This window comes from Alligator sinensis, unplaced genomic scaffold (assembly GCF_000455745.1).
Source record: "Alligator sinensis unplaced genomic scaffold, ASM45574v1 scaffold1509_1, whole genome shotgun sequence".
Lineage (NCBI taxonomy): Eukaryota > Metazoa > Chordata > Crocodylia > Alligatoridae > Alligator > Alligator sinensis.
Window position 1 is genome coordinate 808,776 of NW_005842711.1, and position 9,747 is coordinate 818,522.

Genomic DNA, 9,747 nt, shown 5'->3' on the forward strand with positions numbered 1-9,747 from the left:
GGTCAAAGGGCATCCGGGGGGGCGGGGCCCAGCTCAGGGGGCCCTGGGTGTCCCGGGCGAGGAGCACCCCGCCCCAGAAGTGACGCCCCGGGTCCCAGGCCCCACCCCGCACTCACGAAGACGAGGTCGGTCCGCCCCACTGCTCCCGGCGTCTCCATATCCGGCATCGCGACCCCGCCAAGCTCCGGCCTCTCCCCGAGCAGGCCGCCTCGCCCCGAGCAGGCCGCAGCGCACTGAGATGATGTCTATGTCACCCTCCTTTCGCGTCACCGCCCTTCGCCCGTCTGTTGGCCGCTTGCAGCGAGAGCCCGCCCCCCAGGAGCTGGCCGTGGGCTTCCGGCCGCCATCTTTCCTTTGGGCAGCGGGACGGGGGTGTCGCCTCGCCGCTGCCGTAGCCAATGAGTGCCGCCATCGCCGAGGTGCGAACCAATGGAGTTGCGGGATGCGGGAGGGTGGAAGCGGCCGCCGCGGGGCGGGGAGAGGACGGGCGGAAGCGCCGGACGTGGAGCCGCGGCCATGGGGGTGAAGCTGGAGGTGTTACGGGTCGGTGCCGCGGCCGCGCTGGGGTGGGGTCCGGGACGACTGGGTTCCACCCCGCCCTCCCCGTGCCAGGGGGACCTAGGCGTCCGGGTCCCTGCCTCCCCCCGGGCCTTTCAGACACCTATGAAGCCCGGGCCGCCGGGGCTGGGCCGATGCTGCTGCCTGGGCTGAGCCCGGGGGTCCGGGCGGGGGCCGCTTCCCCCTGGTCAGCGGTCGGGGGTTTCGCTGGCCCCTGAGGTCTGTGGTGCATCATCCCCCCGCGCTGGGCCCTGCCCGCCCTCGGCCTCCCCTGGGTCAGGGTCGGGGCCGCGGGGCCCGGACGGGCCTGGCCCAGCTGGGACCCCGTGCGCCCGGCCCACCGGATCCGTGTCCCGCCGGGACAGCCCCGTCCCAGCCTGGCCACGGCCCAGAGATGCCCATGGGCTCCTGCACAGCCCAGGAGCCCAGGGCCTGTTGGCTGCTGCCCCGGCTCCCCTCGCTGAGCTGGGGTCTGGTACGCTGCCCCTGCCCCACGCTAACCTCCCCTGCAGATGACGCTGTACCTGTCCTTCCCCGTGGCCATGTTCTGGATCTCTAACCAGGCCGAGTACTTCGAGAAGTATGTCATCCAGCGCAAGGTGGGCGAGGGGGGGCAGGACTCCTGGGCTCCAGGGCGGGGGTTGCCCCTATCCCTGCACCAGTGTGGGGACAGGCTGGTGCAACCCTGGCCGGGCCAGTCTCTGCTCAGAGGCACATAAGCCCTTTCTCCCTTTCTCGGCAGAGAGAGATCTACCCGCCAGAAGACCCCCTCCAGGTGAGCCTACTCCTACTGCTTTGTAAGCCCAGACTGGCTTCAGGGGTGGGGGCATGCCCAGCCCCAGAAGTTTGGGTTGAGGGGCGGCAGGGCGGGGGTGGCTGCTCCATCAGATGGGAACTGTCGTGTTCCCTCCCCCCTGGCCAATTACCCTTTTGATGCTCTCTCTCCTCCCCACCAGCACCAGCAGATGGAAGCCTTCAAGGAACAGATCCGGAACCAGCAAGAAGAGCGGCGGCTCCTGCAGGCACCTCGGGAATGAGGCTCCCAAGGGACACCCTTTCCCCACACCCCAAGAGGCTTGCAGGGCTCAGCCCCTTGGATGGGTGCTGCGGGGGGGACAGGGCTGCAGAGGTGTGATAGGGCTCCCCATTCCCTTGGGGCCCCCAGTGGGTAACAACCCTCTACTGCCTGTGAGTGGCCCCTGTGTTCCAGCCATTCCATAAATAAAGCTGGGAGTTAACATGTTCACTCTTGAGCCTAACAATGCTGCCGCCCCTCTCCCTACTGGTACCAGCCCCAAGGGGCTGGGGGGCTTGGAGCTGTAGCAAGACACTGTGGAGGAGCTGGAGCAGCCTGCCTACCCTTGCCTCTGCCAAGCTGGTCCTTGGGCGGTCCCCTCACCCCACCACTCCCACCATGCCCGCACCCACCAGCACCACATACACACACCTGCTTTCATCAAAGACTAGTTTATTGTAGTGCTGGCACGTGCAGAGGGCAAGGGGAGACCACCCCCCTCAACCTTCCAGCCTTTGGGTGCAGGGAAGAGACCCTCAATACCTCCCAGCCAGGCCTTTGGCCCCTGCTGGGGGAAGGGGATCTGCCCCCACATCCAGGGGTTAGGGTCCCTAGTTCAGACCCAAGGTGCTGCAGCGAGAGGCCTGGGCGAGTCTGGGGTTGGGATCACTGGGGTGAAGGGAGGGCACTTGTGGGACCTCAGGGTTTAGGTGGGTGGATACTGGGGCAGGGCCTGGAGCTCATGGGGTAGCTGCTGGACGGTAGGAAAAGTATTGAGGGTGGAAGGGGGTGGGTGAGGGGCATATTGGGTTGATGGGGATATTATGGGGACACAGGTGAGTGGGGGGGCTTCTGGGGAGTGTTGATGGAGGGTGGGAAGAACTAAGGCAGGTGAGGGGGGCTGCGGAGCCAGGCACCAGTGGTCTGCAACTGGTGCTGGTGGATGCGGTGGATGAGGGTAAAGTAGTCTTCAGAGGGTGTGATGGGAGGGTCCAGGAGGGCCACGGTGTTGGGGTGGGCGGGGGCCTCGCCCTCCTGCAGGAGAAACACAGGCATCAGTGTGAGCTGGACCACACAGACACAGACATACACTTGGTGCCCAGATGTCAGCAGCTCCTGGTGGCAGGTTCAGTTGGGGGGGGGCCCAGCTCCCCCAGCCTGGGCCCTGGCCCAGGCAGGCAGCTAGCAATATGGGCACCAACCCCACCCTAGTCCCTGCTCTCGGGCAGGGGGGGCAGGTGCTCCCCAAGGCCTGGCACTGCTGGTCAGAGCTTCCTGGGGCACCCAGGGCTGATAGTGGAGGGGGTGGGCACTGTTAGCACTGGAGGCTGCACATTGCAGGGATAACTGCTGCCACCCCAGCCCCCCACCCCACTCCCCAGCTGTTGTTCTGCATGTGCACATGTTTATATATGCATGCACATTTGCGCATGTATGTGCAAATGTGCCCACATCAGTATATGGGTGTGCATTGGTGTATACATGTGCCTGTGTCCAGATGTGTGACTGCATGTAAGTATGCATCATGCATCTACGCATGTGCCCGCATGCAACCCCCATAAGCTTACCCGACCCACAGGCTGACATGGCCCTGCCCCACCGCACCAGAACTGCACCCTGCTCTGGGACCCTCCCACCCCATCAGCTGGCCAGGGGTCTCTGGGGGCCAGGCCCCAGCATCAGAACATCCCTGGCTTGAGGGGATTATTGGGGGTGGGGGGCTCAGGCCAAGCTCTGCATCCAGCTCCTAGAGGGGGGTGGAGACATCCCCCCACATGGGACAGATCCCCATCGGTACACTTGGGGGCAGGCAGGGGTTAGACCCCCACTGGCCAGAGAGGAGGGACTCTGAGCCAAGCTGAGAGTCTGAAGGGGGGTGAGCAAGTGTGTGGGTGAATGCCTGAGCGTGCATGCATGTGATGTGCTGGTCATGGTTGTGTGTGTGTGTGTGTGAGAGAGAGCATGCCTGTAGGCACTGCGCTTGTCATGTGACTGTAAGGGCGTATCCATGTGGTGTGCGCCTCGGGTTAGTGCAAGCATATGTATATGTGTATATTCACATGCTGTGTGTATGTGAGTGTGTTCACATGCTCTGTAGGTGTGTACATGCTGACTGCATGCATGTGCAACATCCTTGTGCTCCTACCCCATGTGCAGTTGTTTGTACGTGTACAACACCCCTGTGTTCCTGTCTTATGTGCCAGTGTGTACAAGTGTGTGACACCCCTGTTCTCCTGCCTCACTTGCAGGTGTGTACATGTCTGTACACATGTGTGATGCACCTGTGCAGCTACCCCAGGCTGTTTCTAGCCAAGTGACCCCCTCCATTGCCCTCAGTCCCAGCCCCCCTGCCCCCCGCCGGCGCTACATGGATACAGAGGCGGGGCCAGAGCAGGTCTTTATTGGGTGCGATGTACACGCAGGCAATGGCAGCAACACTCACTTCTGCAAAGAGGAAGAAATGTCCGTGGCAGTGTGCATGGGGGGAAGCTGGGGGACGGACAGAGGAAACTGGGCACTGACCCTGCCTGGGCACTGCCCTCTGGCCTCCCCACACTGGGCACACATGGAGACATGTGGACAGGGCTGCGGGAGGCAGGAGCAGGGGCCCCTTCCCGCACCCTAGGGCACACGTGCACATGCATGCACACACACGTGTGCATGTGTGTGCACATGTGCATGTCTGCCCCTGTTGGACTGGGGCTGCACTGGACTCAAGTGCGTGCGTGTGTGTGTGTTTGTGTGCGCGCGCGCGCACACGTGTCTGCCCCCTGCTGGGATGGGGGGGTGCATGCCCATGTGTACACCTGCACTAGTCAGGTCTTTACATGCGTGCAGATGTACACATGGGCATGTGTGTGCTGCTGCCCCCTGTTGGGTGATCCGTGCTCTCTATATATGTGCATGTATACATGCATGTGTCCCCAGCTCAAGCTCTGTCCCCCAGCCCTAGCTTCTGCCTCCCAGAGCAACCCACGAGGACACAACATGGCTCTGGGCAACACCCCCCTCCACCCCAGTGACAAGCACATGCATGCCCAGCCCCAACAGACAGGACACATAAATGGAGCTCCAGATGGGCACAAGGGAGACAGAGAGAGAGTTGGTTAGTGGGTGCCTGGCTGGTTAAGGAGCTAGTGAGCTGGTTTGTGGTCTCAACTGGTTAGTGGGATGGTTACCTGGTTAGGGGGTGGGTGAGCTGGTTTGAGGGCTCCCAGCTGGTTAACCTCAGCATGCAGTGTTGATGCCAGGGCACAGTCAAGCCCAGTTACCTAGGGGGGTGGGGCACGAGGGGTGACTGCCCTAGGTCCCAGCTGCACCCAGGACACACAAAGGGCTCAGTAGTAGCGTACCCTGGGCACCAGAGACCCTGGCAACTGGTCACAGCCCAGGCAGTACCAAGCAGGGCTGGGGGCGGCTGTGACCCTGGAGCCAGGACACCTGGGTTCGCTCTCTGGAAGGTTGAGGCAGGGGTTCAAGGGGGCTGGGAGCCAGGACACCTGGGTCCCCACACTGCTTTGGCAGCAAGGCCTACTGGGTGGGCACAGGGGTGGGAGCCAAACAACTGGGTTCTCTCCTCACCTTGGGAGCAGAAAGGACCCTCCCACCCTCCTCCCACTCCAAGGGGGCACAAAGCTGGAGGGGAGGGAACACAGCCCTGCTCAGCACCCCCGCCATGGCACACGTATGGCCCATGCTCACCTTGGGCGGGGTGGGGGTGGGGGGCCCACGCTCGGCAGGCTGGAAGCCGGGCAGGTGGGCAAAGCTGACGCGCTGGTCGTCCATGCGCCGGCCCTGGCTGCTGGCCACCAGTTCCAGGAAGGAGTCCATCTCGGGTTGGGGGCTCGGGCTCTCCCCTGCAGGGGGGGTCAGAGATTAGACAGGGGGTCCTGACTATTAAGGCCTCCCAGAATGCATCTGGGTAGGCCCCCACTGCCCCCCAAGCCCCCAAGTTAATTTTTTGCCCTACCAAGCTCCTTCTCCCCACCCTCATTCCCACACCCCACCCCTGGGACTCACGGGTCTCAGGGCTGGGACCAGCTGAGGCGTGGGTGCCGGGCAGGTGGCAGCGTTGCTCATCCATGCGGCCACCCTGCACGTGGCTCAGCAGATCCAGGGCCCTGGCAGCAGGTCCCAGGCACTGGTGGGGCACAGCACAGCACAGCCCTCCCCCTGCTCCCAACCCTGCAAGGGAGGCTAGTGCTGAGCATGGAACCCAGGTGTCCAGGCTGTCAGCCCCTCCCTGCTCCAGACCTCACTCCTCACCCAGAGCCAAGGAGGGAACCCAAGCATCTGGGCTTCTAACCTCCTTGCTCTAACGCTCCCCCACCTCAAGACTCCATGCCTTTCCCAGAGATGGGAGAGAACCCAGGCATCCGTGCTCCCAGCCCAGCACTAACCTTGCCCCCCACTCAGCCCCAACCTGCACCCAGAGCTGAAGAGTAAACCCAGGTAGGTGTCCCAGCTCCTGGGCCCTCCTAGCTCTCATCTACTGGATCCCAGTCTCAGCTCCAAGGAGATCCAACCAAGGCCCAGAGGGCAGGATAGGGGCCAGGTCCATGCCCTCCCCTCCAACCCTGTGGCTCTGGGACCCCACAGAGGGGACAATACTTCTCTCTCCTCCCAGCCAATCAGCAGCCTCCCTGGTGGGGAGGGCTTCATCCCCCAGGAAGTGGGAGGGGGGGCTCAGCCACTGGCAATGCAACTGATTCTAGGGATGGGCCCAGCCTAGTGGAATGGGGCCCTGCCCCCCACACCCCTATGCCCATAGCTGCCCTCTCACCCCGCTGGAGGGGCTGGAGCCCGGGGCTGCGGCCGCCTTCTCCTCTTCAGCCTTGGCCTCCAATGTTGTCATCGGGCCAGCACCAGAGCTGGAGCCCCCTGCCCTGTCCTGCCCTGCCCTACCAGTGCCAGCTCTGGCCCCTTTATAGACACCCGCCCCCCCAGGTCCAAATCCATATTTAATAACCAGCAGCAGCAGCCAATCTGCTCCAGCCCCCGATCCCATAATCTGCATAAAGATTATCCCGGATAATTGTCTCCCAAAGCCCCCAGCCCCTCATAAGAAGGCATGGGCAGGTGGGAGCATGGACACATGTGCATATGCAAGGGGAGTGTGCAGGAACACATATGCACACATGGGTTCATACATCAGTGAGCATGTATGTGTGTGCACAAGTATCCCTGTACATAAGCATGCATATATTGGTGAGCACATGGGTGTGTGTATATACACAAGTATGCCAGTACACACATGCACACATTGGTGAGCATGTGTGAACAAGTATGTGTGCACATGCATCAGTGACTGTGCATGAACAAGTGTGTGCACATGCACATATATTCATCAATGAATGTGTATGCACAAGCCATGAACAGCATGTGTAAATGAGCAAGTGTGCATACATGCATGAACAGACATTGGCAGGCAGGCATGCATTGTAGGTGGGAACAGCAATGCATGTGTGCATGTGTGTGCACATGCCTGCACCATGGGGAGCATGTATGAACACATGGGTAAGTCCATATGAAAAAGCATTTGCATGCACAGACGTACCCATGAGGGTGGGGATAAGGGTGTGTAAATGTGTGCACATTGGTGAGTGACCGAGCTCATGGGTATGCACACATCAATGAATGCATGAGCATAGCTGGACAGAAGTCTGCACGCATGTTTGTGGGAGTGTGCATATGCTTTTCAAAAAGTGTATAGGGGTCTGTGCATTGGGGAACATGCACATGTGTTTGTGGGTGCAATGTGCCAAATGTTTGTGCGTGCCAGCATATGTACAGCAATAAGCATGTGTGTACTCACAGCTTAGCATCCGCGAACAAGGGGCAGCACACACACAGCAAATGCTTGTGTTGGGGGGAGGGGTCGGGCTCAATTCTGTTCCGATGCCACCACCACCCCCACTGCTGCTAGGTGCTAGCTCCAGCTGGGCTACAGCCCCACACCCATCGGCACAGAAATCTGGGGGGGCACGTGCCCTGTGCACTCCCCACCCATCACCTATGGGCACATATGTGCGCATATCAGTGTATCTGTACACATACAAGTATGTGAGCATGGGGGGGGTGTATGTGTGTGCACATGCACATGTGCATGCATTGCCAAGTGTGAAGAAGCATGCAAGTACATGTGCACATTGGTGAGAGGGTGCAACCAAGAGTGTGAGCATTTGGCTGTGCACCAGTCCATGTGCACACACGAGTATATGCGTGTGCACAAGTGCCCACATACACTTTCATGTGAGTGCACACACATGTGAACCTTGGCAGGGGCGTGTGCACAAATGTGTGTGCGTGCGCATGGGTGAGGGTCTGTGAGCCCCCATGTGCTTTGGCCAGGTAGGTGTACCACTGTGTGCGCAAAAACAGGATCCTCCAAGAGCATATATGTGCGCGCATGCATGTGTGCACATGTGCATGCAAACTGAGGTGAGACGGTGTGAACAGGTGACTCATGCACAACTGAGTGTAAGTGAAAGTATGAGAAAGAAGACGCAGCTGCCTGGGTTGTGTGGTGTCAGCCCCATGGTCCCTATTCACCATTCTGCCCCCTGCTCCCCTGAGGCCCGGGACCAAGGAGATGGAGGGCCCCATGGCTCTGGGAGTGGAGCTCAGTGGTTAGACCTGGGGGCACAGGCACTGGGGACCTGGACACCTGGGCTCTCTCCCCTCAGCTGGGAAGAGTACAGCTAAATGGTCAGAGCTGGATGCCTGGGTTCCCTCCCTACCTCTACTAACCCCCCCCCCACACACACGCAAGGACAGGCCAGGCTAGGGACCGGGGAACAGACACATGCAGGGCCTAGGACAATCCCAGAGGGGGCACAGGCTAAGCCCCTCCCACCCCCCCCACATCCACACACACGTGCATGAGCACTGCCTGGCACTGGCGGAAGCAGCTGGGCCCAGGTGCCAGGGGCTTAGAGCAATGTGAGGTGGGGAGCACACACCTGCATGAGGGCATGGGGCTGGGTGTAGCGGCGCTGGGCCTCAGCATCGTCCAGGAAGGCACTGGGCAGGGGCTGGTAGTGGTGCCCAGGCGAGCGCAGGATACGGAGAGGGCGCAGCAGCCGGGACAGCGCCCCTGCCCGGGCTTTGCCACCCCTTGGCCTCAGCACCTGGGTCAGAGAGCAGGGGTCATGAGCATGGCTCCTCCAGCACCAGTGTGCCCCACCCTGTGAACCCAGCACCCCCCCACTCAGGAACCCCTCCATCAAACCCCTAGTGTCCCCCTGCCCACTGCCACATCCCCTCCTACCTGGGCTGGCATCTCCCTGTGCTGCCACGGGCAGTGGTTCCTGTTTGGGGGGGGGAAACAGAGCTGGGGTCAGCCTCAGCCCCCAATTTCGGCCTTGAGGATCTGGACAGCTCCTAGCACCCCTTGATCCTGGTCTGGGTGGTTTGGACAGCACCTGGCATGGCCTGATCCAGGCCTGGGGGTGGGTCTGTGCAACTCCTAACACGCCCCCCATCCCAACCTGGGGGGTCTGACCCAGCCTGGAGAGTCAGCCTCATGCCCCTCCCTGCCGGGCACTGTCCCCATCTCCCTACCTGTACGGTGCCCAGGGGGGTGGGAGCCCACCAGTGCCCCCAGCCCAACAGGTGCTGGAACTGCCCGTGCGAGCCTGCAGGACCAGTGCTGCCTGGGATGGGGGAGGGGCTGGCGCTGCCCCCCCACTTCCCACTGGGGCTTGTTAGCAAGAGTCTGGGACCCCTAGGGGACCCTCCCTCGTGGGGTTTCCATGGCAACTGCCCCAGCTTGGGGGCAGGGGGAGGTGGTAGCAGGAGCTGGGAACTAGAGCGTGAAGGCAGTGGGTTGCTATGGCAATGCCATAGGGCTGAGGGAACAGAACCCTCCCCATTGCCACCCCAGGGCAGTAGCTGGGGAAACTGAGGCATGGCTTAGGCCCAGACTCACCCCAGGCACGCGGCAGGGGTGAGAAAAGGACCCAGGTGTCTGAGGAGATTTCCCCTCTGCCCCCACCGGAGGGGCTGCCCTGCACCGCCAATGTCAGGGAGTGCCCCCCACCATAACTGCCCAGCTGGGCACTGGAGCCTGGCCAGTCATTAGGGAAATGAGGCTTAATTGGGGCAGAGCCATGAGACAGCTGGGAGGGGAGGGGAGGGGTTACATAAGCCCAGAGCCACCCCCCCCCCCCCCA

The 9,747-nt window shown here is 61.7% G+C and overlaps 3 protein-coding genes across 6 annotated transcripts in view; 1 reads left to right on the forward strand and 2 right to left on the reverse strand.

Moving 5' to 3' along the window:
* Window positions 1-295, reverse strand: part of XAB2 (XPA binding protein 2) — a 10,858-nt gene extending 10,563 nt beyond the window's left edge. For 2 of the 3 annotated variants that reach the window (XM_006034212.3, XM_014524955.2), the window contains exon 1: window positions 117-295. In XM_006034212.3, the coding sequence (XP_006034274.1) occupies window positions 117-167 (51 nt within the window). In that variant the 5' untranslated portion in view covers window positions 168-295. The remainder of the gene's footprint in view (window positions 1-116) is intronic. The other variant, XM_025216199.1, reaches the window with a different exon arrangement.
* Window positions 296-394: 99 nt separating this feature from the next.
* On the forward strand, window positions 395-1,804 carry PET100 (PET100 homolog). Of its 2 annotated transcripts, none has more exons than XM_025216201.1 (4): window positions 395-543; window positions 1,071-1,138; window positions 1,301-1,333; window positions 1,515-1,804. In XM_025216201.1, exons 1-4 carry the CDS (start codon window positions 430-432, stop codon window positions 1,777-1,779), a joined length of 480 nt encoding a protein of 159 aa, XP_025071986.1. In that variant the 5' UTR covers window positions 395-429; the 3' UTR covers window positions 1,780-1,804. The 2 variants fall into 2 exon arrangements, with proteins under 2 accessions (XP_025071986.1, XP_006034275.3); XM_006034213.3 differs by having other exon boundaries at window positions 399-543; window positions 1,071-1,157; window positions 1,515-1,802.
* A 124-nt stretch (window positions 1,805-1,928) lies between these two features.
* On the reverse strand, window positions 1,929-5,662 carry PCP2 (Purkinje cell protein 2). The gene is made up of 3 exons (XM_025216203.1): window positions 5,594-5,662; window positions 5,276-5,430; window positions 1,929-2,608 (listed from the first exon to the last, which is right to left on the reverse strand). Exons 1-3 carry the CDS (start codon window positions 5,655-5,657, stop codon window positions 2,456-2,458), a joined length of 372 nt encoding a protein of 123 aa, XP_025071988.1. The 5' UTR covers window positions 5,658-5,662; the 3' UTR covers window positions 1,929-2,455.
* Window positions 5,663-9,747: the final 4,085 nt, after the last annotated feature.